Raw genomic sequence first — 27,531 nt, forward strand, 5'->3', positions numbered from 1 at the left:
GCCACTTTTTTTCCCCCAAACGGCTTAAAAGAACATTTCACTCCGCAAATGAAGTCAAAAAAAAATGACCTGCTTTATATGTATATCTTTAATTAGTGTCTTGTTTAGCTTAAACCAACTGATTATCGCATAGTCATGGCCTAATTAAGCGGGTGCGCCGCTTAGCTTGTGGTGTTCCACCCGGAGGAATGAGAAAGTTACCTTTAAAACTTCTCTAATCACCAGGAACAGCCTCTCTTAATCCTGCTAAACGTACACTTTATCTACTTTTTTCTTATTTGGCTACGGTGGAATCGCTTTCCCTCCCACGTTTAAGGAGATGTTTTAATCACTCATAATACGGTTGGCCCGTTCTCGTCGTCTTGACTGATGTTACACGGGGACACATACTAGTACACTGTGTCTCAACGTCTCAGATGTATTTATAAAGCCCTTCTTGCGTCTGTGTTCTATGTGCCAGTGTGAATGACACAAGTCACAACTCCGTCATGGGAGTCGAGCGTCTTCGTACGGCTGTTTTGTGCGAGTGCGTGACTCAACGTGTGTCTGTGTGTTCGTGTGTGTTTGTGTGTTTAGACAGGCCTCCCCTCTCGAGTAAAAATAGTGTGCAGAAAGTATCCTATAGAAAGAAGCAGGCTGTGTGAGTGTGTTTGACGGGTATTCAAACATGGGCGTTAAGTATCCCAGTTATGCACGGAATGTGAAGCTCGGATTTGTGGTGGGCTTTTTGAACAGGCAGTTTTGATCTGACCCCCCCCCCCCCCCGACCCCCGGACCCCTCCCTCTCTCTCCAGTCTAAGTGGACTCCTTATAGGGTCCAGTGTTGTGTAGAAGGGATGTCAAAGCAAATGGCGTATGTTCGAGATCTCGTGCCAGCCATCAACCAACTCATCTTTGTGTAAGGACTTACCCTCTTCGGACACAATGTCTCACCCTTACGTGTCCTCCGTATATAAATAAGGAAGAACACATTGGAATAAGTCCTGATCGTAAGGATAATGTGACTATGGGATTGATAGATATTCAGGGTAATGACTTAGTCGTACCTGAGGATGGGGAGGAAGGGTGTGGGCTGTCGTCCTGGACACTGCCGGTCTGGGAGTGGCCTCCTCCGGCTCCGCTTTCCTCCGTCACGTTGGAGGATCCAGGGGTGGTGGACCTGCTGATGGACTGGGACTCGGGGTCGCTGGCCGAGCCACGCCGCTCATCCAGTCCTGTGGTGTTGTTCTGCTGCTGGATGGCTTCTTCTATGGGCCGCCGCTCCTTGTTGTGCACCCGAGAGTGGACCACCATCTGGTGATAGGTCCTGAAGACCCGGCCACAGTCAGGACACTCTGTGGGTTTCTCTTTCAGGCTAGTCAGGTGGTTGTACTCCAGGCCGTGGACCAGGCCCAGGCCATGGCCGCCATGATGAGGCATGAAGTCACGGTGGCTGTCGAAGCCCACGCCGTCGTCTTTCAGGGGTATCATGGCTCCACTGCCGGCTTTCGAGCCATGCAGAGCTTCGCTGTGCTGCTTCTGCTTGGAGCCATCGTTGGAGCACATCATAGGGTAGTCATGCTTCTCTTTAGTGAAGGCCATGCCGGCAGCATTGGTCATCTCCTCATGGTGCTGCTCATGGTGCTGCTCATGGTGCTGCTCCTTGGGCATAAAGGCACGGTCCATGGCCATGCCTCGTGCCATGATCTGCCAGGCCTGATAGCTATTCAGTGGGTCCATCTCTGCAACTTTGGCAGCCGCCTGGAGGCGTTCCATGCAGCTGGACTTCAGGGGGGGCACCAGGTTCAGGCAGCCCAGGAGAGAGCGCTTCTCCCCCTCGCCAAGACCATGGCCCATCCCTGCCATTGGGCCCAGCAGCTTTCCCAGCATCTCCTTCTCTTTCATGGCAATGCCGGCTTTGGCCAGCATCTGGTGTTGCTCGCTCAGACCCTGTTTGTCTGGGGATAGGAAGCCGCCCTGCAGGCAAGAGATGTAGCGTGAGTAGAGGTTAGCATGGGCCTCCTGGGCCATGCTGTTCATGGTGTTGACAGCGTTTATGTCCTCTGCTGGGGGCTTGCTCTTGATGGCCAGCTTATTGAGATGGACCTTCATGTGGTTCTTGAGAAACCAGGGCTCCTTGAAGCGACGACCACAGATCTGGCAGACATGTTCAAATGAGTCCTTGTGCTTGCGCATGTGGCCCTTGAGGAACCAGGCCTGGCTGAAGACCTGGCCACACACCTCACATCGGAACTCGTTGGCAGGCTTCTCAGCGCCACCAGCTGCACCCTGTCCCGCAGCTGACTCGGCCGTGATATGGGCTTTTTCCACATGGCTGATCAGGTCCTCCTCCTGCGAGGCAGCAAACTCACACAAGGTGCATTTGTAGGGCTTGTGCAGGATGCGGATGTGACGATCCAGCTCCTCACGCTTCTTAAACTTGCCCTTGCAGAAGGTGCAGCGGAATCCAGTGGGTGGGTTCAGGGCCTGGTCATCTTGGGCGCTGGCCGGCTTGGGGGAGGACGAGGGCTGGGAGAGGGAGTCTGGAGTTCCCAGGCTGGTGGGGGTGAGGAGGCCACAAGCAGAGCCAGGCTGTTGCTGCTGGGTCTGAGGGCCAAGGTGTGGCTGGTGCTGCAGGGGCTGGGCTGGCTGAAGGAGGCTGCTGCTCCTGATCTGCTTGTCCCTCAGGATGGCCCTCTCCTCCAGCTCATGTAGAAGACGGTTCTCCTCACGGACGCGGCCGCGTCCCTTACCAAGGTTTCCCAGCTTGTGGGTGCGTAGGTGGATTTTGAGGTTGCCCTTCTGTGCTGCTCGATGGTCGCAGTAGGGGCACTTGAAAGGCTTCTCACCTGTATGTGTGCGCATGTGCAGCGACAAGATGCTGTTAAAGCGGAATCGCTTGCCGCACAACGGACACGGGTACTTCCTGTTCTTACGGGCATCGTCTTCAATGTCGTTCATCTGGGACATGATGCCCAGGTTCTGCCCATTGAGAAACTGCTGCAGGTCCACACGCCCATTCAGGTTGGCCAGGGCACTTGCATCTATGTCCCGGTTGAGCTGGTTGGCGAGCAGTGCCATCTGACTACTGATTGGTTGACTGGCCAGGGCAGCGTGGCTCTTCTCATCCAATGGGGTGGCAGCTTTCTCCTCAGGGATCTGCTGTCGGCTCTGTAGGTCAGGAAAGGCGTGGCCCAGCTGGGCCGTCAGCTGGTGGAGCTTCTGACTGATAGGATATCGGCCATTTAGCACTGTGTTGCTCAGATGGTCTCTGTCAGAGTCCGATACTGCTGAAGACACACCAAGGCACAAACTAGAGTCCTCCATCCTGTAAGAGAGAAGGATATCATGACGGTCAACCACAGTCAATCAACCTGATAAGCAATGCATTAAAAAAAGAGCTATGAAATCTGAAAACCGGAAGAGAAGGAGAAGTACTAGAGTAAATTGTCAGTGCATGATGAATAGAAATAGAGATGTAATTTAGCAGAGCGTCTTACGGAAGGAATTAGGGTTAAGTGTCTTGCTCAAGGGCACAAAAACAGATTTTCACCTCGTCGCCCTGGGGGAAGCTCTTAACCGCTATGCTACCTGCCGCCTTTCGAAATATCACTTTCTTCTTTTGATTTTCAGTGCAGCTTATGTTCTCACACTTGGTGGTTGGAAGACTGTAACTCTCCGAACTTTCTCAAACTGCAACACAGTGTTGGATGCAATGAATACACGGTAAACGCGGCGGGCGCTGCATAATTATGCTACTTGGGCCCATCCTATCAGGATTCCTCCAATTACACGCCTTAATGAAACGGAGCAATGCCATTGTCATGAAGCTGCCGCAATGCTACAATTATGATATTAACAATAGCACTTAAAACCAAGGGGTTACTTCAGTAAACACACGCTCTTATCTCCCTACTGCGACACTTGTCTAGGCATAATTCTCCATTAAAGAGGCACATTACATTTGATGTGAATCACTTTGCTCTTGCCTTCGTTTCCCCTCCTCTCATGGCTTCCAATGAGGAGGAAAACAACAGTTGGTGTTATTGAATGGGTTCCCAATGTATCAGAGGCCCTCCCAGCCATTAAGAATTGTTTCAACGGCCCAGAGCATACACCGTCAAGCTGAAGGGAATACACAAGCAGAGTCTGTTGTTGTCTTCTTGCTTGCCGGGTTGTTTGTGATGCCCTCCCCTCTCTTAAGAAGGATAATGGTGTGTTCTTCCCTTGTAACTGGCAGGGTCAAGCTTCCGACACAATAAAGTGAGTTCTGCCTTGGTCAACAAAACACTGTGTAATATCTCATTAAGCTGATTACTATGCTGCCTAGTAACAGTGGCAGCGTGCTATAACACATGATTATAATCATTATAAAAATTCCTTTCGGGGACTAAGCACTGGAATAACACGAGTTCACATTTAGTGGAGTGAGACCAGTTTATGTCCAGACTCCTGTGAAGTCAGGGGGCGGCAGGGCAGCCTAGTGATTAGAGCGTTGGACTAGTAACCGGAAGGTTGCAAGTTCAAACCCCCGAGCTGACAAGGTCCAAATCTGTCGTTCTGCCCCTGAACAGGCAGTTAACCCACTGGTCCTAGGCCGTCATTGTAAATAAGAATTTGTTCTTAACTGACTTGCCTACTTAAACAGAGGTAAAAATATATATATTTTTTAAAAGGGACACCCCCAACCTATAGGCTCTCGCACCTGCACACACTTCACAGGGCTCAAGGACAACTCGCTCTCTCTCTCTCTCAGCTTCTAACTAGTGCTAACCCAGACACCCACCAACCGACGAGGCTAGACAGAACAACATAAACAAAACAAAACGTAGCTTTGAATCAAACCGTCGTTACACACGTACAGTACACACACACACACACACACACACACACACGACACAGAGGATGTGGGAGTGAAGCACAATGCTGACGCACGCCGGGAGGCCTTATGAGGCCTGGCTGTTCCTCAGCCGACCGCTCCTCCAACACTGTTGGTTGTTGTTGACTCTTATCTCTAAAATATGTATAAGGTCTGCTTATGAATACATTCTTCTGCTCTAGAACGTGACTGCCATCATTGTCTAGTAATAAAGGAGAAGGCCATCAAATGAACCCTTGAAGGATATAATGGCTATATTATGTAGACTGTGTGATGACTGGGCATGGCTCATGTATGTAGCGCCTACTTACATTGACGAGGTCACGCACGACTGTATGAGCTTATTGTCATGTGACTGAGACACGAATATACTATCCCGCACTATTGCAAATAGCATTCAGAAAATGTCTACGTGACACTGTAACGATATGACATTGATATGAGTATATTTTCATAATACAATGTTGGGAGAATACACAGGTGGATAAAACCATTTCCCGGACAACTTTCTCATCCTGATCTCTTAAGAAGGATTGTGCATTGCCAGACAAAATGAAGTGACTCTTAAATGTGCCACCCACAATCCTTTGCAAACTCTGCCAATATCAGACGGAACCCCTTTTTGAAAGTGGCCTGCTGCCTTTTGCCATAGAAATATATGATTCAAACAAGACTGATGAGCTGTTGCTCATTTATAGAGATAGCAGCTTGCCCTTTTCTTCAATTTGATTTCCGGCTTTATCTTTAACATATAACAAAGGCAGATAGACAATGGAATAATGTGAAATGAACTGACAAATCCAGTTTGTTTTTTGAACGTATCCTTGCTGACGAGCGTATGCAAATTAACTGCATTAATATGCTTCCCTTGCTCCCAAGTCATTTTATATTTTTTTCCTGATTAAAAAGGGCATTTCTTATGTGACACCCCCCCCCCATCCTATCAACACACATGCAAGCACACACACACACGCACGCACGCACGAACGCACGCACTGCTTTTGACAATAATTCAATATCAGAGTGCCCTCTATGTGTAACAATGCAGGTAGCAATGCTCTTAGAACAACAACACAATGAGTGTTCAGTGTAATCACGACAGTCTCATTTCATCCATACGGAATTCCGCTTCCGAAAAAAGCAAACACTTTGATGTACTCACATAGAGCAAGTAGTGCCCGTTGTTACAGGGTAAGTACCAGTAATCCAACGTGTCCTTCTCTTGTGCACAGGTATGCAATTCAAGTCTGTGTGGTTCGCATTATAAACTCACAGGGTCACAGGTCGTAACTTCTCGCCGTCATAGATAGCGTTTACAAGTAGCTCCTGAGTAACTGTGCGCCTGTATGCTTGACCTTGACCTCTCAGCCATCCAAACAGCACACTGTAGCAATGTCTACGCTTGCTCTAACCCGAAACAGATGTAACGTTTGTCTGGTGTCTACAACAATGCTCTTACATTAACGATAAGGCTCAAATGACGCCTGCAGAGCCACCAGACTTCCTTTTGCACTCTCTCACAGAGGTGCAGTGGTGCTCTTCTTTACAGTTTGTGGTTAATATTCACCGTTTTTAGTAAAGCGGCACATAACCAGATTTCTCTTCTTCTTTTTTTTTCCCAGGGGGCAAATTGCTCTGCAACCTACAGCTTAATTACGGACGGTATCTTTAACACAATGGAAGTGTATTTCTGTCTGAATATATTTGGGCTCAGTACCGTGTCATTATCTAAGCAACGAGCATGTGCTCTGATCCTATGAAGTGCATGCAAAAGTTGAAGGAATTAGAAAACACTTGGTCAGGTTGAGTATTCTCAAATGATGTATACACTGGATACCACAGACATTTGCATATTCTAAGGCTAAAACACATAAGCAGAGTATGGCTAAACGTGCTCTTGTGAAGGTTTCGGATTTGATGAAAGACCACTTGGAAGTATTGCTTGATGTGATATTGATGGGTCAACTGAATGCAGGCCAAATAAAACCTTTTGGACATTTTAAAGCTATAATCCTTAATTGCTACAACCATTTTTGGACGTATAAATGAATTTTATATACCAATTGATTATTTAATCATATAACTTATAAATGTCTCAGGAGCTTAGTTAACTGTTGCACATCATCAGAACCCAAAATATCTCAAAAATGTTTTACCCGAATGTTAGTAAACAATATAATGTAAAAAAACAAAACAAAAACTATGTATAGCCTCAAAACATGTTTAAAACTATCATTGTGATATAATGGATGTTCAGTCCTTGTATCCATAGCTCTGTCTATGATTTTGAAAGTGGTTACAATTCTCCAGGCCCATCCCTCAGCCTTTAAAAATACAAATAAAAACAGAGGTAGGTTGACCACTTTGTTATTGTTTTAACTGCAGATTCTAGGTTTATAAGGAGACATTTTAATGGAAAAGCCATTAATAAGACATCACTTTGTTATTTTGGCATGTATTGACAAGAATCCACGAACTAATTACAACGAAATACCTCATTAAGTTATAATGAAGGGCATTGCTTTTAATAAATCCATCATTACTCACAAAGTAACGAAATTCCATCGTATTCGCACCGAATCATTAACGCATTTAGAGGGGGAAAAACAATCGGATGGAAAATTAGTGTGTTTGCCATATGTTACATACTCTGAGGAAAGCGTATTAAAAAAAAAAAAAAAAAAATATATATATATATATATATATATATATATATATATATATATATATATATATATATATATATATATATATATTGAAGGAAAGCAGATACCAACACAAGTAGAGATAGCTGGGATCATTTTAAGCATGGCAGTAAATTGAAGCTAATATGAATATTTCCTCATGCTTGTTTAGTCTATTGCAGGTGGTCTTCGGAATGCTTCTAATTATCCCAATAAAAAAGGGAGTTGTTTTTCTTCCTCTCTATGCTCTTTGACTGAACTGGATTATTACATGCTGTAATGAGGCGAAAACAGAAAGGTTCCCAGCACAACAAGTGAAATAAAGTAGAATAAACCCGGTCCGTTCCTTCCAACGTCATACCCTAGACCCCATACAACAACTACGCTAACTTATGAGTTAAGAACCAAGATTCTAGCTTCATAACATAGTACGAATGAAGTAAACCAACACATCAAAACAACAATTCTATCTATAAGAACTTGAACGCTATACAACGGTGACAAATATGAATCGACCGAGCCGGGCCTTTCCTTTCTGCTCTGTAGTCCCACACAATATGTCATTGAGGCCTCTTAAGAGGACTTGTCAACAGGTAGTTCGGCTTTCAGCTCATCTCCACAGATCACTATGAGGCCCCCCTCCGCTGAAAGAAAAAAAAATAGAAAGAAAAGAGAGAAAGAAAAATGCCTGTCTTTTTATCCCTGCATCTGACAGGCTTTTGGGATGCCAAGGAGGAAGATCAACGGGAGACAAGCGAATTCCCACAGTTCATTGTCCTGGTCAGACGCATCATCATCAGGAGCCGGCCAAAAGCTCAAAGCTTCCTTTTATGCTAACCATTCCTGGTATTATTCTGATGACCAGCAGATGTGTGTGCCTTTTTCATGTGCATATCTTGCAATAGTGGTCACAGCAGTGTGGAAAGACTCCTGCCAGTAGATTTTACGCATTGTGATGAGTGGGGGATTAATTGTCTCGAACATTTGTTAACCAGACCGTGTTTCACAATAAGAAGGGAGATGGATGAGATAGACGACAGAGGACAAACTAGCGCAGAAAAAAGTGATGAAAAGTAAATGATTTTAGATCATGGGGAAGAATTTCCAACATATAAATGATTGTCTGTATTCTGTCCTGTGCAATTCCTCCCCTCCTACCCCTCCCAACCCTCTGTCATGGGGGGGGGGGACCGGGCCATGTCCTACAGTAGTCACGGTCGAATCGCTGATCACGCATGGTTACCCTACAGCAGAGAAAGGCCAACGAACAATGACCACAGTGTAAGCTGTCCGTGTAGGGTCGATCATGGCTGACATCATTCCCCTGGGCTGCCTTTCTGCATTTGAATACTCCTCACTGGAAAATGAATGCACTGACACATCGCTGGTAAGGCATGGCCAACACTGTTTCTTAAAGGCAGACAGGGAGAGAGAACAGCGCGCACATGCTAACAGTACAATCAACCCAGCGATTGTTTTCACTCTACAGTGGGAAATGAGAAAGGGAGCCTGGTAGTGCTGAGTGAGTCACCCATCATCACACTTTCACAGGCATTAGAGCGGCTTTAATGTTGGCAAAATAACACCATATCTGCCTAGCGCCGGTTGACAAAGTCAACCAGGCCACGTTTTCTTCCCTTTCAGGTCATTTTTCTTTTTTTCTTCTAAACTCTAAATGTCAATATCACCTGAAATAAGTGAATATCAGAAATAATTGCTGTTTTCTCCTCCTCGTGCTGGTTCTGTTCTTAGGAAGTTTTGCATAATGGTTGAACAGGGGCTGTTGTTGTGACAGGTGCTGAAATCAAACCGGGAGGCGACGGAGACAAGGTTCAATTTAGTTTGTGAATCCTTTAATTGTTGCATAGCTAATTCAAAAAAAAAAAACGATCCCTTACACTCCTGACTATTTACCGTCGCTTGTATGCATACATGGGGATGCGAATTGTGCCTTGAAGCCAAGTCATGCAGCCTTTGTAAAGGGAAGGGAGGAGAGGGGGGTTGGGTGCTACTTCAACGTACTTACCATCTCCTCACAACTGTAGTTTGGAGTTTTCACACAAAACAAATGTATGGATAATTAGAGTCAAGTAATTATTTTACATCACGCCGCTGTTAATTGAACGATTCTTCAATATCTTTGAAAATATCTATTTTCTCTCTCCTCTGTGAGAAGATGAGGGGAGACCAATAAACAGGTAGGGGAGCCATATGCTCTTGAGTGAAAAAGCACTTCTGTCAAGGCAAATGGGCTTTTTAAATATTCAACCACTGCATGTCTTTTTAATCTGACAATGCTAAATCTCCTTTATTCCATCACTTTGATGAACTATCTCAAGCTAATCTGGAGAGACATCATGTGAAGGAATCGTTCAAGTCTTGCAGGCACTCTGTCAAGGCAGACCGTTACGCAACTTGTACTCGGTATGTCCATAGAGCAGTTTTTTAAAAGCAGCACACATCCTGTTTAAGAAAGCAACTAATCTTATCAAAGCCATCAGGAAGTGAGACTTGACTGCAAATGCTCTCGATTCGTTGCATACGTTACAATATCTGCATTTTCTTTGCCGCTATTGTTTGCAGCTGTGAGAATAATTCAGAATATTCTCTCTCTCCCTCTCGTGTGACCCAAAGTCACGTCTTTAATGTGGCTTAATAAGAAAGGGGAAAAAAAGACAAGAGAGGAAGAGAGGGAGATTCAGAGAGCAGGGCACATTATGGGCATTAAGAGTAAAGTGTATTTATTATGGACTAATTGTGGCAGAGGAAGTGCGTTAGGAGGGTGTGCTCTCAGGAGGGAGGGTGGGGAGCCTTCGGGACATCAGGGGACGTGTATTTATCTCACTTCATCTGAAACAGTGGGGCGACTCTTCTTAGAATCAGAGACAAAGTGAGAGAGGAAGGGAGGGAGAGGGAAAGAGGGGAAGAAGGGGGAAGAGAGAGCGAGTGCAACCATTTTGTGGGCCAGACAGAAGTGTTTGCCTACATGCCAACGCTTCACTAAGAGGAGACTCTTATGATGAGGAGAATAAGGCAATGTTGGTCAAACTTCAAAACAGGCCTCTCTCTGAACTCCACTACAAAAACCTCTTATCCTGTTCTCCTCTATGAAACACCCAACCCAGAGCAGCAGCTTCCTTTTGGTGAGGTTGCTAAAGATAATAGCTAATTACTGCAAATAACATTTAGGAGACATATCTCTACAGAAAATCTGAGAGGTGAAGGACAGTATACATTACAAAACACTGTTTTATGTTTCATTCTACTGAGGTGAATAAGAGATGTGTGTATTGAAGGGCCAGTTTGGCCCAGGAACGGATTACTTGTGTCGCTCCACACTCCTCTCTCTCTGACCTGTCTGCATTTACACAACTTCTCCCTGCGTGTGGATTTGTGTGTGTGTGCCTGTGTGTGTGCACATGTGCGTGCATGTGTGTGTGCATATGTGTGTGTGTGCATATGTGTGTGTGTGCGTATGTGTGTGTGTGTGTGTGCATATGTGTGTGTGTGTGTGTGTGTGTGTGCATATGTGTGTGTGTGTGTGTGTGTGTGTGTGTGTGTGTGTGTGTGTGTGTGTGTGTGTGTGTGTGTGTGTGTGTGTGTGTGTGTGTGTGTGTGTGTGTGTGTGTGTGTGTGTGTGTGTGTGTGTGTGTGTGTGTGTGTGTGTGTGTGTGTGTGTGTGTGTTCATAAAGGTTGGTAATGTTGAATGAAAAATGACCTCTCTGTATAGTGCATTCAATGCTTCCCTCCCTGGAGATGTCTTGCTCTTGAAGCAACACAAGGCCTCTTCTTTATTTGTCCCGGTGCAGTGCCGTGTGGCTGGTGATCAGTGACATTACTCACATTCTCTGTTTTCCGGAACCCTCGTCATCGCTAACACCCACCACCATGATGCTAATATGTTGTTTATGTTACCATGGCTGCAGACTGTACATATTCTATTCAGGAGGCATCGCTGCATGATCGATGCATCACGGGTCGTTAACCTCTCTATTTCATCCCCACTAGTGGTGACCGCGTAGCAGCTGTGAACTCTTAAGGGTACACCGTGCCATTTCAACACACTCAAAAGACATTTCCAGATGTACAAATCAAAATGGTCTTGCAGCCATATGAAAGGGCATCCATGTTTTGGTCAAATGATGAGCCTAGGATGTATTTTTAGTGAATAAACCTTTAAGGATGGCACTGTGACACATGGCTTAGCCTAGACAGTCACCAGCAGCATGGGGGCACCTGCCATGTTTAGCCTGCCTGCCACACCCCACCACCCCTCCCTGTACCCTCAGCCTTTCGATAATGCGGGATATTAAATCGCCCATGTCCTACAGCTGTGATCTGTTGTCGTGGGGGCTGGTGACGGCAGGGCTCACAACACGGACGGCGTTCTGCTATCACCGCTGAACTGCCTGTCTGAGCCACTTGAAGGACCTCTGGAGAAGCTGCATCATCTTCTGAAACGAGCCACCTTCCCCCCCACTCGGCCCCTCACCCCTCACCCCCATACACATATCCCTTCCCCTCTGCCCTCCGCCATCTCAGGGCCCCGACTCTTATTTATGTTACCCACCTCCTCTATATCCCTCCTTCCTACCCTCCATCCTCTCCCGTTCTCCCTCTCTCCCTCCTCTACATCACTCCTTCCTACCCTCCATCGTCTCCCGTTCTCCCTCTCTCCCTCCTCTACATCCCTCCTTCCCACCCTCCATCCTCTCCCGTTCTCCCTCTCTCCCTCCTCTACATCCCTCCTTCCTACCCTCCATCCTCTCCCGTTCTCCCTCTAGCTCCTCTACATCCCTCCTTCCTACCCTCCGTCCTCTCCCGTTCTCCCTCCCTCCCTCCTCTACATCCCTCCTTCCTACCCTCCGTCCTCTCCCGTTTTCCCTCTCTCCCTCCTCTACATCCCTCCTTCCTACCCTCCGTCCTCTCCCGTTCTCCCTCTCTCCTTCCTCGACATCCCTCCTTCCTACCCCCCGTCCTCTCCCGTTCTCCCTCTCTCCCTCCTCGACATCCCTCCTTCCTACCCTCCGTCCTCTCCCGTTCTCCCTCTCTCCCTCCTCGACATCCCTCCTTCCTACCCTCCGTCCTCTCCCGTTCTCCCTCTCTCCCTCCTCGACATCCCTCCTTCTTACCCTCCGTCCTCTCCCGTTCTCCCTCTCTCCCTCCGACATCCCTCCTTCCTACCCTCCATCCTCTCCCGTTCTCCCTCTCTCCCTCCTCAACATCCCTCCTTCCTACCCTCTGTCCTCTCCCGTTCTCCCTCTCTCCCTCCGACATCCCTCCTTCCTACCCTCCATCCTCTCCCGTTCTCCCTCTCTCCCTCCGACATCCCTCCTTCCTACCCTCCATCCTCTCCCGTTCTCCCTCTCTCCCTCCTCTACATCCCTCCTTCCTACCCTCCATCCTCTCCAGTTCTCCATCTCTCCCTCTGACATCCCTCCTTCCTACCCTCCATCCTCTGCCGTTCTCCCTCTCTCCCTCCTCTACATCCCTCCTTCCTACCCTCCATCCTCTCCCGTTCTCCCTCCCTCCTTCCTACCCTCCATCCTCTCCCGTTCTCCCTCTAGCTCCTCTACATCCCTCCTTCCTACCCTCTGTCCTCTCCCGTTCTCCCTCCCTCCCTCCTCTACATCCCTCCTTCCTACCCTCCGTCCTCTCCCGTTTTCCCTCTCTCCCTCCTCTACATCCCTCCTTCCTACCCTCCGTCCTCTCCCATTCTCCCTCTCTCCCTCCTCGACATCCCTCCTTCCTACCCCCCGTCCTCTCCCGTTCTCCCTCTCTCCCTCCTCGACATCCCTCCTTCCTACCCTCCGTCCTCTACCGTTCTCCCGCTCTCCCTCCTCGACATCCCTCCTTCCTACCCTCCATCCTCTCCCGTTCTCCCTCTCTCCCTCCGACATCCCTCCTTCCTACCCTCCATCCTCTCCCGTTCTCCCTCTCTCCCTCCTCTACATCCCTCCTTCCTACCCTCCATCCTCTCCAGTTCTCCATCTCTCCCTCTGACATCCCTCCTTCCTACCCTCCATCCTCTCCGGTTCTCCCTCTCTTCCTCCTCTACATCCCTCCTTCCTACCCTCCATCCTCTGCCTTTCTCCCTCTCTCCCTCCTCTACATCCCTCCTTCCTACCCTCCATCCACTCCCGTTCTCCCTCCCTCCTTCCTACCCTCCGTCCTCTCCCGTTCTCCCTCTCTCCCTCCAACATCCCTCCTTCCTACCCTCCGTCCTCTCCCGTTCTCCCTCTCTCCCTCCGACATCCCTCCTTCCTACTCTCATCCTCTCCCGTTCTCCCTCTCTCCCTCCTCAACATCCCTCCTTCCTACCCTCCGTCCTCTCCCGTTCTCCCTCTCTCCCTCCTCAACATCCCTCCTTCCTACCCTCCATCCTCTCCCGTTCTCCCTCTCTCCCTCCTCAACATCCCTCCTTCCTACCCTCCATCCTCTCCCGTTCTCCCTCTCTCCCTCCGACATCCCTCCTTCCTACCCTCCATCCTCTCCCGTTCTCCCTCTCTCCCTCCTCGACATCCCTTCTTCCTACCCTCCGTCCTCTCCCGTTCTCCCTCCGACATCCCTCCTTCCTACCCTCCGTCCTCTCCCGTTCTCCCTCTCTCCCTCCTCGACATCCCTCCTTCCTACCCTCCGTCCTCTCCCGTTCTCCCTCTCTCCCTCCGACATCCCTCCTTCCTACCCTCCATCCTCTCCCGTTCTCCCTCTCTCCCTCCTCGACATCCCTCCTTCCTACCCTCCGTCCTCTCCCCCGTTCTCCCTCTCTCCCTCCGACATCCCTCCTTCCTACCCTCCATCCTCTCCCGTTCTCCCTCTCTCCCTCCGACATCCCTCCTTCCTACCCTCCATCCTCTCCCGTTCTCTCTCTCTCCCTCCTCGACATCCCTCCTTCCTACCCTCCATCCTCTCCCGTTCTCCCTCCCTCTCCATAGTTTTTCCTCCTGCATCTGATTAAGTTAACAATGTGCCGTTATTTGCATGCTGATTTTGCCGGTCCCTCTCCTCAATTCTCTCACAAACACAGGGGCTGGATCACAGTAATGTGATAGCACAGCAGCCAGCCAACGCAATCTCCTGCAAAACCAGGTGTGTGCAATCCACTTCCCTCTTAATTCCTGCCCCCATCTCCGTTCTTCCCCACCCCCCATCCCTGTAGTGTTTATAAGGTTGTATTACAATCAAATCTGGAGCAAGAAAGCCTGTCTATTTTTATTAATTATAGACCGGCGCTGATGTGAATGTATTCCGAAAGCATCTTCAAAATAGGTCGGCATACAGTTTTCTATTCTTATCCCATTTAAATGTCAACATGGTGCAAAGCCCTACAAATTAGTTCAGGCAGACTTCAACCCCCATTTAACATTTGAAGCTCTGTTCTGTAAGCTCAATGTGTGATTTAACGCAGTTTACACATATAAGGAGCTAGTGGTTTGTCTTTCAAACTTCTAATTTCAATACAGATTTTACTGCCAACCTGCTGGAGAAAATGCTGGTGGGGGGGAAAGGGGGGGGGGGATTATATAAAGCAACAGAAACAATGCATTAGCTTTCGTGAATAATAGATTCTCCGTCGGTCCGTGCGAGATCTACGTTTTTAAGCGTCTCCGCATAAATCCTCAGCTGAGATGAACACATCACAATTGGGGGACGATTTCTTGAACATCTACCCAAAGATGTCGCTAGTGAAAAACAACTATATAAAACACCCCTGTTTATATGCAGGCCGGACACAGTCCCCATAGAGTAATAGGAAACAATGCAACGGAGATCTGTTGTTCAGGTTACTGGTTGTTGAGCATACCAAACAGAGTTCAGACATCTAATACACTGGACCTATTGATACAACCTACACGAGGAAACATGTACCACCATGAACGTCTCCGCAAACAAAACAATCCCATTCTTCTCCGAAACGCAATCTGAGATGGACATGTCGCATGGAACGCTATAGAAAATCAAATTTGATTTGGATCGTGACGGGGATAAGAGAATACCATAGAATGCGCACAACAGTGGCTACTACCAATGAGGTCCACTGGCCAGACATGGCCTTCATTGACTCAGCCTCGCCATGGCAGACAGGGTAAAAGGCAGGTAAATCGCCTCATACTCTGGGGAAGTGTCTCACATGTCAAGCTGTTTCACACCACTGAAACATGGGCTCAACTACAGGCCTGTGGGCCACACTAAGTCCAGTCAGCCCTGAAGGAGGCCTTGCTTTGTGGGGTAAGAATCGAAGATGTGCCCCATACACTTCATTACACTTCTGGCCATATCTAAGGCATGACTGCATCAACGCCCAGCACAACCAGTTTATTCGGGCGATATGGACCAAGGTCCTCAAGCCCAGTCACAGTTTTTTAGTGCCACAAACTCAATCTAGTCCATTCTGTGTCTTTTGACCAAGAGCATCCAATGTCCCCAGCTCGCACTTGCCTCAGATAATCCCAAAACCTGCCATTATAAGTCACCAACTCAGATATGGCTACTTTACATAGGACACATTCCCTTGGACACTGTTCCTTGCTTGGGGTTAATGTTTCTCCACCTCATACTGGTGTCGTGGCACGGCCTTTAGATGTCCTAATGGTTCCTTTCTCTGTGGTTTGTATACAGCTCAAAGCAAAGTGTTCTATGGGTGTGCCGAAAACGAGCGAGCTGAAATGTCAAACCCGTTCTATATCTTTTTATGCACAGAGCGGCCCTAAGGGCTTTAATTGACTGTGGCATAAAGTGAGTTTGAGGCCGACGAAGGAGCAACGTGAAGATGTTTCATTAACAGACAAACGATGAGCCCAATTGCTCCCATCGAATTGGCAGGGGGTGAAGATTCCCCAAAGTTAAAACACATTTGTCCACAGAGTAAGTGAACTTTCTATGGTATCCATTCAAAATGGGGGGGGGGAAGGGTTTAGCTTCCAAGTGTGTGAGAGTGAGTATGTCAGCGTAGTGTGTGAGAGTGAGTATGTCAGCGTAGTGTGTGAGAGTGAGTATGTCAGCGTAGTGTGTGAGAGTGAGTATGTCAGCGTAATGTGTGAGAGTGAGTATGTCAGCGTAGTGTGTGAGAGTGAGTATGTCAGCGTAGTGTGTGAGAGTGGCGTAGTGTGTGGGCGTGAGTATGTCAGCGTAGTGTGTGAGAGTGAGTATGTCAGCGTAGTGTGTGGGCGTGAGTATGTCAGCGTAGTGTGTGGGCGTGAGTATGTCAGCGTAGTGTGTGGGCGTGAGTATGTCAGCGTAGTGTGTGAGAGTGAGTATGTCAGCGTAGTGTGTGAGAGTGAGTATGTCAGCGTAGTGTGTGGGCGTGAGTATGTCAGCGTAGTGTGTGGGCGTGAGTATGTCAGCGTAGTGTGTGGACGTGAGTATGTCAGCGTAGTGTGTGAGAGTGAGTATGTCAGCGTAGTGTGTGAGAGTGAGTATGTCAGCGTAGTGTGTGGGCGTGAGTATGTCAGCGTAGTGTGTGGGCGTGAGTATGTCAGCGTAGTGTGTGGGCGTGAGTATGTCAGCGTAGTGTGTGAGAGTGAGTATGTCAGCGTAGTGTGTGAGAGTGAGTATGTCAGCGTAGTGTGTGAGAGTGAGTATGTCAATGTAGTGTGTGGGCGTGTCAGTGTCAGCCAGTAACAGAGAGCATATGTCACTTAGTTGAGCACTGTCTCAATGTATACGTTTATGCCACTTGTTAGTTCAGACCTGCTTCGACTACGAGGACGGTCTCCACGCCGTGCTCCCCGTGCTCTCTGTTCAGTGTCTGTCTACACCAAGCAGTACAGTAGGATCCCTCCTGTTCGCCGTGCGTCAGCTGCTCCTCTTGCTCGATGCGCGTGATAGCCCGACTCGCCGAGCCAAACGCGCGGCGTTGTTCTACGACTTCAAATATTCATCAAACAGAAAGAAAAGAGAGATTCCTCCTATCCCGCGGTAGTAATTTCCCAATTATTTGGAGTACCTGCTGACAGGTACGTGTCACAGTCTGCTACATTCGCCCCCCCCGTCCCGCTCCTACCCGCCGCCCTGACTTTCTCCTGCTGCAGAGAGAGCCGCTTCAGGCACACGGTGAGACGAGACGAAGAGGAGGAGGAGGAGAGTTTGACTGCAGCTCTGATGCTTTGATTTGGGAAACGGCTAAGAGCGACGGAGCGTCGAAACTTGGCGTGCTCCAAAACACGCAGCCCGAGTCACTCTCGGGGCGGTTCGAGGACTTTCCAAAGGAGTCCGGCAAGACAGGGCCTCTCTTTCCGAAACTTAACCAGCGAAAAGACGATACAAACACGACGAATACAAAACACACAATAAATGGCTCATTAAAGAGAGCAGACGACTACACAAACAAAGCGGCGCTCACTGGCTGTCAGCGGCGCTCTCTGTGATGAGGAGCACAGTGGCAGTGCAAGAGGAAACTCTCTGGAACAGTCGCAAACCACTGCCAAAGTCACTGTGGCGGATCTCTTTGCCCGCCTGCCTTATGTCTCCATTTGTCTTGGTGACACATCTAACGTGGATGATAGGCATTGGGAGAACTAGGACTCCGTAGCTCGGTCTCAGTGAAACAGACCATCTCTTTCCTTCAGTGGAGGACCCCAGAGCTGAAGGGGATGTAATTCAATTAGGCCCTGTGTGTGTATGTGTGTGTGTGTGTGTGTGTGTGTGTGTGTGTGTGTGTGTGTGTGTGTGTGTGTGTGTGTGTGTGTGTGTGTGAAGATGCGCTCCCTGAGCATTATGGGAGTTTGGAGGAGCTGGGGGTCTACACGGGGCCATCAATCGGTGTGGAAGTTCAGGCCACCGTGGGCCAGGCGTCCGGGCAGGCGGGCCACTGGAGAGGGAGGAGAGGAGAGTGCTGCCTCTCCATCGCACACTGTGCCCTGAATAAATGAACATCTCTCTAGTGTGTGTCGCGTTGAGGAGGTACTTCAAAAAAAACTGCCATCGCTCACTCACCGAACGCACGTAAAGAGCTTCTCCTCTGCCTTTTGTTAAGAAACAAGATGGAACACAACAAGACGGGACTGAACAGTCGAGTAAGAGCGCGTGGGAGGAAATCATTTGTTTTTCAAGTTAATTCTAATGGTCAGCAAAAATCGCAAAAAGTGTGTCTTTAGGATCCATATACTGTATCAAATTAATGCAAAGTAGACATCATTTAATTGCTGTATTCTCATTGGAGGAGAAAAGCTCAAGTATAATGTCCAAGGCCAAACAAACCCAGACATCCTGTGTGATTAGACAGTCAGGACAACAACTGCCTAAACATGCAACAGAGGAGTGCCACTGATTGCTTAAGTCGAGTACAGGAAATGTGCTATAGTGCTGTCACTATGATGAATGATGACATGATTCCTCCTGAACAGATTGTGAGTGGTTGCATCACGCACCGGCATTTGGGACAGTCAGATTCCAGCATTGTAATGTCGCAGTCTTTCCCTCAGGTAGGGCAGGCAAAGGACTTCTCACACTCATTGGGGCGGCAGGTAGCCAAATGGTTAGAGTGTTGGGCCAGTAACCGAAAGGTTGCTAGATCAAATCCCTGAGCTGTCGTTCTGCCCCTGAACAAGACAGTTAAACCCACTGTTCCCGAGGCCCCGTCATTGTAAATAATAATTTGTTCTTTATTTAGTTAAATAAAAGGTTCAAAAAAATAAATTGTGGCTGGATCCATTTTATGATACTAATCCCATAGACGGTCATTGACCCGGCCCATGAACATATCTGCCACACAATCCAGTTCTAATTCAAAAAGCCCTGCACCGTATCTAAACCTCTCACTGCAGCGCATGTTGTGTGGTGTCTGCATGGTGACAAGCATCCTTAAGAAGCTTAGGTGCACGCGTGCACAGTGTGTGTGCGTTTTCAGTCGAGACCGTCTCATAAATAGTTAACAGAACGACGCACGGGAAGGAATTAACCACCTTGACTCGTCTTTAATTACTACAAAGTCCACCTCCGTACCACCGATCTATATATACATAGTGAATCCCAAGTGGCACTGAAGTTACTCAGTCCAATGTCTTACAGAGATGTACCTCAGCGAAAAAGCCCCAAAAAGCCCAAAATGTGAACCGTAACACAGAAATTGGGACAAACCATACGTCCTTCTGTGTATTTTGGGATCCCACTAATTCATTTGGATAATACTACAAAAAAATGAAATCTTAAAAAAAAAAAAAATAATTTAAATGATGAGAAAAAAAAAATGAATTTGAATAGGGAGAAAGAGAGAGGAGTCCTAGGGGGATATGTGATGAATCCAGGTCTTAGGGGTGTTCCAGGGAGTAAAATAAGGTTGAACCTCAATAGGATCAACATTCAGGGCAAAACTGCAATAAAAGTAGAAATCTGACAGAGAAAATGATCTGTAATTAGGACAAACAGCACTAAAAGCAAGTTCAAAGATAATTGTTTTTAGAGGGGTGTGTGACTGACTGCGAGGAATCCCAGGGCGGCCAGTTTGTGTGTGGGGAGAGAGAGAGAGAGAGAGAGAAAGAACAGAGAGAGAGAGAGAGAACAGAGAGAGAAAGAGAGAGATAGACAGACAGACAGAGACAGACAGACAGACAGACAGACAGACAGACAGACAGACAGACAGACAGACAGACAGAAAGACAGGAAGACAGAAAGACACAGATAGAGGCTAGTGTGAGAGAGAGAGAGAGAGAGAGAGAGAGAGAGAGAGAGAGAGAGAGAGAGAGAGAGAGAGAGAGAGAGAGAGAGAGGGACTAGAGACTAGAGACAGGCAAATTAAAGAGAGAGATAGAAGGAGAGCAGAAAGAGAGCAAGTCCAAAGTGAGATCGGGGGTTAAAGGGAAAGTCGCTGAAGGTGAAATCTTCCATTGGTATTTGAGGAAAAAGGAAACGAACAAAGACACCCTGCCGAACAAGCACCAATCCATCATAAGACCAGGCCATAAAAAACAAAAACAAGTGTCCCCAACACACTTGTCCCCCTCACACATCTTTCCACAAAGAGGCCTATTGTTGTTGCCTTTTCACAACACATTGGGCTTTGATGGATTCTGCCTGCTAAAGAAAAAGGCCCGATTGAAAGGCAGGGGTGTATGAATAAAGAAAAAAAGCATGCTTAAACAAAGATATAAATTAATAGAAAAGAGGTGGCCCAGGACCCAGGACTGTAGACTGTCCCTGAGTTGCGCCCGAGGCCCGAGCACTAAGCCAAAGCCTTCTCACGAAGACTATAGAATTCGTTGTTGTTTTTTATCATTAGGGAAATAAAGATAATAATAACCATGTCTATCCTCTCGTTATTTACCTACCTACTTCATATGCACACGACAGAGAACTACTTCAGAAAAGCCCTGTAAATATCCTATGAGAAACAGACTAGAGTTGGTAGTTCTTAGTACTTCTCTTTGGACTGCTATGGTAATGTCTGTTTTCCTAACAAGCCAATCCCTAAAAAACTTCCCCAAGTGAATATCCACTGCAAAAAGCCCTACTTGCATCAGCAACCGGTAGATCATGGCCCCAAAGAAACGCTGTTTTTTCCCCTTCTAGGCCGCACAGTGAAGTCACTCTTGGCATGTCTCAAAACATAACATAATTGTGTTTTAGCGGACTGAGATGGGGGACTAAAAATACACACAATAGCATAGAGATGAGCAAACACACACACAAAAAAAGAGAAAAGGAAAGCGTTTGTCCTTCAGCACAGTGTTTTCTCTGTACTGTCCCACAGCCAATAACTGTGGAATAAACGGATATGTGAATTAAACCCCATTGTTTTAAAGAGCTGCTGCTATATTTAGTCGCTTTCGACTTCATGCAATAGAATTTTGCCAATGTTTTTGTATTTCGGCACTTGGACTGCATATCTCACATTGTGTGAGCAAGTGTAAGTGTGTGTGCATGTGTAAAAAAAAACAACAACAGTTCAGCCATGCGATTTTTGCAATTAGAAAAGACACAAAAATAATTATTCTGCAGCACACTCAGGCGACATATCCTGAATCGACGATGCACGGATCACGTGTTTAATAAAAAGGTTAATCAGTTGTTAATCAGAGGATTAATAACTTGTTATTTTCTTTACAAAACCATTAATATTATGCCATAAATATTTTATGTTGATGGGTCATTTTTTTTGGGGGGGGAGTGAGAGCTAGAGTGTGCAATACACAGGCTGGTGTGCATTAATCACGTTTTGGCAAAGAAAAATACATTCGTTCATGTTTATTAATACAACCTTGGTGAAAACAATACTCTTTACATGATGAATAAAGTATTTATCAACAATGCCACAAAAGGACAGAGATTAGGGACTGGAGACTGGAGACAGCGGTCCAAAGTCAAATGCTGGGGGCAAAAGTTCATTAACATTTAAGATAGGGCATAAACGGCTTAAGGAAGGGGGGGGGGGGGGCTGATTCCACATTGTAGGGACAGTGTCGGGAACGGGTGTGGGGGGTGAGAGTCTGTTCTGGGGGAAGGGGGTTAAACAGAGATTTTCAGTCCCTTTCTTAACAAATTACCCTGCCGGTTTGCTAATCAAAGCAAAACAAATATTGCCTTTCGTTCGCTCCATTTGTTGAACGAACATATGACGTTCCCAAAATACTCATTCCCAGCTCAAATGTAATTAAATTGTGCCTTTAGTGAAAACATGCAGTGGTACTCCAATTAGTTCTGTTTTTGTCATTGGGAGAAAAAAAAAATGGAATCGGGCATGCCCAAGGCACCGTCGTGTCCCGGAATGACACAATGCCTTGGCGGTATGAAGTGGGTTGGTTTTGGAGATGGTGTCTGGGTACGTCGGGGTGATAGGGGTGCAGAGTGTTTATAAGTTGGTTGCCTGGATGAGTTTTGGAGATGTTGTCTTGTTGTTGTGAGGGGAAGACACAGTCAACGTGTTGATAAGATGGTGGATGGGTCTATTTGAGACGGTGGATGTGTCTATTTGAGACGGTGGATGTGTCTATTTGAGACGGTGGATGTGTCTATTTGAGACGGTGGGTGTAGTGGGTGGGTGTAGTAGGCACAAGGTCGCAATGGATCTCTCGAGCTCTCTTTTTCTCTGGTCTTCTCATTCTTGTCCTCCTTTCTCTCTCTATATATATATATATATATATATATATAAAGCTCTGTGAAGTATGTGGGTAGCAAACTATTGAACCGGCTAACTAAGTAATTGCTTATTTTCATTTAACTCTAAATTGTGTTTTTTATTGACGGACTGCATGGATTGCCCTGCAAAATGTCATCCATCTACCTGTCGATGAATCTATCCGTTCATTTAGTGATCAGTCCACCTGATATGCATTTTACTCATGTCTAAACACCTTTATTGGCAATCAATGGAAAGCAAAGAATGTCGGAAACTAAGTAACTTGCAGGCCTGAGGACATATACAACATTGGATATTTGTCAATGGCCACGCATCAAGTCCTGTCGCTGGACTTCTAGATACCGAGAAAATGTACAATACCCACTGGCAGATCATAACGTAAAATGCCGTGTGTCCGTGTGTCTGTGAGTTTTGTGTCTTTGTGAGTCCGTCTGTGGCTGTTTCTGTGTCTGTGTGCCTATATTATCTCTCATATCCTCCTCGCCGCCAATCTCCATAAACAGAGGAGAGAAGGAGAGAGAGAAAAGGCAAAGAGGGCAGGCAAGGGAGAGATTGAAGATGAAAAGGGAGAGGGGAGATCCATTTTGTGTTCAGTTAAACACTGATTTCATCATCTGGGTAAAACACATAACTTAAAACTGAAATCAAATATTAAAAATGACAGGCCTTATAAGTGCGGTGAGTGATCCGGGGTCACGGAGGGAGGGAGGCGCGGGCGGCTTGTCAGCCACTATCTGTCAGAGTGAATTAGAAACAATCAGTGGGGACTGAAAGGGAAGGTGATTGTTATTAGGCAGCAGGGCTGTGAGCAGGCTCCCCAGATGTGGCCATGCATATAAAAGAACAGGAAGCCAGCAGTTTAATTCAGGAAGCGCTGGCGTACACGGCCTTACAAAGCAGGAAGGGGGGGGGGGGGGCCCTTTGTCGCTAATAAGCTCAAAGTTACTTTGATAACAGGCGGGGTTAGGCGCCGGAATAAAAGCACTTTTCTCTTCTTTTTCTCTGGGTTTCATTTCACACACCACCCTCAGCAGTCAGTCAATATCTAGGAAATATAATGGAAGTGGAGAAATCGGGGGTGAAATGTAGATAAGTCGACCTTAACACGCGAAGGGGAAGAGACGGCTGTGCCCATATATCAATTACCCCTGCTATCATAGGAGGATGATGAAGGGCTTGAGTGTTGGGCTCCAGGCCCCCCAGCCCAGCCCACTTCGGTCCCCTCTGTCGCCTGACAGTCTCTCTCTCTCTCCCCTGCACCGGGTAGGGAGGAGGACGGACGTGCCTGCTTTTGACTCCAGCGCCAGACCTGCTATCTGTCAAGGGCTCCCACTGCTCCTCTGAGACAGACATCACGCCTACAGATTGTTGTCATGGACGACGGCAGGGAGGGGAGGGGTAGATGTGTACAATATGTTTTCAAAGGGAGCCGGGCTTGATCTGAATGATAAGGAGAGACGCTAATCTGCTAGGATACGGCCTCAAAGGCACATTGGCTCTGACACTGAAAACCTCGCGCCACAGAGAAGCAGCTCCCTGGTAAACCCCTATAGACTCAGGGAGGCCAACTATCTGCATATGTCGTACTGTCACAGTCCGGCAAGAACTCCACGTTCCCGTCACGAAAACACTAGGCTAGGCTAAAAATGATCACTCAATCCTGCGCATTTATGTCACTGATTACACATTGGAAATGTTTCTGTGTCATTTTTTCTTTTTTCCCGAGAGACTGAAGGGCTTGAGGATATTTTCTATTGACAGCTTTCGAACGCTTAGCATTTTCTATGAGTGTATCGCGAGCAAGCCGCAGGTAACGCGGGCCCTTGTCTCAAGCACTAGTAGCATTCAACTCCGGCAATGTGAAATCAATGACATCTGAAAACGAAGGACGTTGTTGAGACTGTTGCTTCCAACGTGCCTCCATCTCCTTTAAATGTTGAATGGCTTTCGATCCCCATTTCTACCTGTAGTCGGGAGAGATCTCTCCAAAAATCATCCCAGGCTTGAGATTTAGCGATCCCGTAATAGGTTTAGACTGCTAAATAAAAACTTTATGTTTATCCTGGTGATCATTTGCACGGTGTACTTACACATGCTTCTCCAGTTTGTGCCTTCCAGGTTTGTGTTCGGAGTCAAGACCAGAGGGTGGTATGCGGTGTTTAACATGTTACTGCTAAATATTCCCCAGGGTAATAACAGTGTATATATGACGATTGGAAGCGTGAGAAAATGAAAGAAAGAGAGAGAGGAGGGGGGGGGGGGTACAGAAGAGACAATAAGAGAAACATATGGAGAGACAGAGTCAAAGGATACATGCAGAATAGTGTGTGGAGCAGAAGGAAGAAGCGAGTGACACAGACAGAGAGAGAAGTGACGGAAAGGGAAAGAGTGCGAGTCAGACAGCGGAAGGGAGAGGGACGTAGATGGAGGGAGGGTGGTTGAGTGAGGTGGCTCTTATAGTCAGATCCTTCCTTACAGGACATGTCTTAGATTTCAGTGCGATTAGATCGTGAGGGATATGGGAGATGTTCGAGAGGAGCATTAGTAATTAATCACTATGAGGTCTGGGATTTCCACTTTCACTGTCTGGGGCCTGGGCCTAGCTAGATATCCTACAAACTTTTTTTTTAAAGAACACTACCCAATGTCCCTGCTTATTTTTTTGTGTGCGTGTAGCTGTCCCAGTCAGTGTAAAGAGAGAATGAAAAGGGAAGCAAAGAAAAGGCATCACCAAAAAAAATTTGATATTGGAGAGCTTTAAGAGGCAAATCACTTCCTTTCTGCAGTGTGCTAATTATTACTCCAGCCATAACGAGCTTTAGTCTCCTCCATAGACTCAGACGGTGAGCTTTAAGCCTTCACACGGATCACTACTGTAGGGAATGAGTGACCATAAAAACAGAATGGCCTTCACTTACGCTTCATTCTCACCATTTCTCTTCTTTTTTTTCTCTTCCTTTTTTCTGCACTATGAATAAATTGAGTCTGTCCCGGACATGAAAATGTCAAATACCTAAAATACACCTAGGCTAAATAGCGTATTAATTTTTAATGCTCGCTCATCCTATGCTGCTATTCTCATATCTAGCCTGTCTGCCAACAGCTGTTGCAGGCTCCCTCACAGGGGATTTATCATCCATCTAAAAGAGAAAGGGAGCGTTGTTCAAAAGACAAGGTAGGGAGCCTTATTTTCATGGATCCGTACCTCTCGTTTAATTCAAGCCTGAAACGTCTCCCTGTGATATACGAGGAGAATTCAATTACACTAATGCCAAAACATAAATTGTTCATGATTCGTCCCACATTCTCCATGTTATATTGCTAGCTGGCTCTTATAAATGAAAAATAAATAAGGTGGGTAGTCATGAAGTGGAAGTATAGTGACAACGGAGAGGTGGCACAAGGGGAGAGGGGAGATTTGGAACAGGCATGTTTTAATGGGGTAACTGAGTGACGTTCAGTGTGTTTTTAGATGGCTGGTGATTATGGTAGATTATCACAATCTCGATTGTAACAAAGTTACAAGCATTAGCAGAAACCTATGGTGGCAAAGTAGAGAGTGTGTGACAGAAGGTGTGTGTGTGTGGGGGGGGGGGAGCATACCTTAACACACTAACTGCATACTGGTCTGGAGCCTGTCTGTCAGGTTCGAGGAGACCCAGGCAGATCACTGCCACTGAGTCACTACAGCACACAGCAATGACGACCGACCTAGAAGGATGTGTCTCTTTCCTGTCAGAGAGAGAAAGGGAGTGGGAAAGAGAGGGAGAGAGAGAGAGAGAGAGAGAGAGAGAGAGAGAGAGAGAGAGAGAGGGGGACAGGGAGAGAGAGAGAGAGAGAGAGAGAGAGGGACAGGGAGAGAGGGAGAGAGGGACAGGGAGAGAGGGAGAGAGGGAGAGAGAGAGATGATGTCAAGTGAAATGTAACAAATTCACTGAAAGGCAGCGATGCGCAGAGGTCAAGGAAATGCAGCCGAAAAAGGTTAAAGATGAAATCAAAGCCGTGCCTTGCAGCGGGCTGAAAATCTATCCCTCCAAGGCAAGGCCATCGCTGATGCGCGGCAGACAAGATGCTAAATACTGCACGGCACTCTGGGATCTTTCATTTTCATCCGATCAATAAGGGCTTATATTTATCAGGATTCCAAGCAGCTGCCACATCTGACAACCTCCACTTCATTTTCTCACTCCTCCTCCTCCTCACGCTAAATCGGGAGCCATCAACCATAAAAGAGACTGAGGCCTCTAGCTTCGCCATTTACACCCTCAGACACAATTCCATTAAAGGACCCCCCCTTTTCTGGTTAAAGAAACATGCGTTGTCATTATGGTTTTGGCAACAGACCACTACGCTCTTCATATGCTCTTTGTTCCTTTATCCCCACCCATAACGGCACAAAGAGAAGGCAGACTTCAGACGTTCACACATTAGACCCCTTTTCTAATGTTTGAGATTTATTTCAAAGAACCAAACTTGTGAAGCCCCCATATAATTCAAAGTATTAAAATGAGCAGAAGATAGTTTTTTTTTTTTTTAAGGGGGTGAGTTAAAATAGCTCAATCTCTAATCATCTGTACGACAATATTTGCTGTGAGGCATTCTAAATAGATTATCGCTGGTCCATCTGTGTCATCATTGATTTATAAGGCATTAAGCTGCTTTGGAAAAGGGAGGCCTTCCCACTACAGAAAAAGGCTTCTTATTTTTGAAATCAGGGGCATGGCAACAGAACAACCCCGGCACTTGTCTGCTCAAGAAACTCTTTCCTTGAAGCGTTAGTGAGAGGGGAAGTAAAAACAAGATGGCTGTATCTGGTTTTAGGAAGCATGAAGCTTTTTTTTTTTACAAAGAGATGGGGAGGAGGGGAGGAATTGCAAAAAAAGAGAGAAAAAACACACACAAACACAAAAAACAA

The 27,531-nt window shown here is 46.9% G+C and overlaps 1 protein-coding gene across 6 annotated transcripts in view; it reads right to left on the reverse strand.

The window, feature by feature from the left end:
• LOC135504769 (zinc finger protein 536-like) overlaps positions 1-27,531 on the reverse strand; it is a 210,389-nt gene that overhangs the window by 115,496 nt on the left and 67,362 nt on the right. For 4 of the 6 annotated variants that reach the window (XM_064923645.1, XM_064923638.1, XM_064923631.1 and 1 more), the window contains 2 exons: positions 26,220-26,348; positions 1,047-3,307 (listed from right to left, as the gene is read on the reverse strand). In XM_064923645.1, coding sequence (XP_064779717.1) covers positions 1,047-3,306 — 2,260 coding nt within the window. In that variant the 5' untranslated portion in view covers position 3,307; positions 26,220-26,348. Of the gene's footprint in view, positions 1-1,046; positions 3,308-6,020; positions 6,484-26,219; positions 26,349-27,531 lie in introns of those variants that run through there. The other 2 variants (XM_064923625.1, XM_064923660.1) reach the window with 2 other exon arrangements.

Source organism: Oncorhynchus masou, chromosome 2, assembly GCF_036934945.1.
Source record: "Oncorhynchus masou masou isolate Uvic2021 chromosome 2, UVic_Omas_1.1, whole genome shotgun sequence".
NCBI lineage: Eukaryota > Metazoa > Chordata > Actinopteri > Salmoniformes > Salmonidae > Oncorhynchus > Oncorhynchus masou.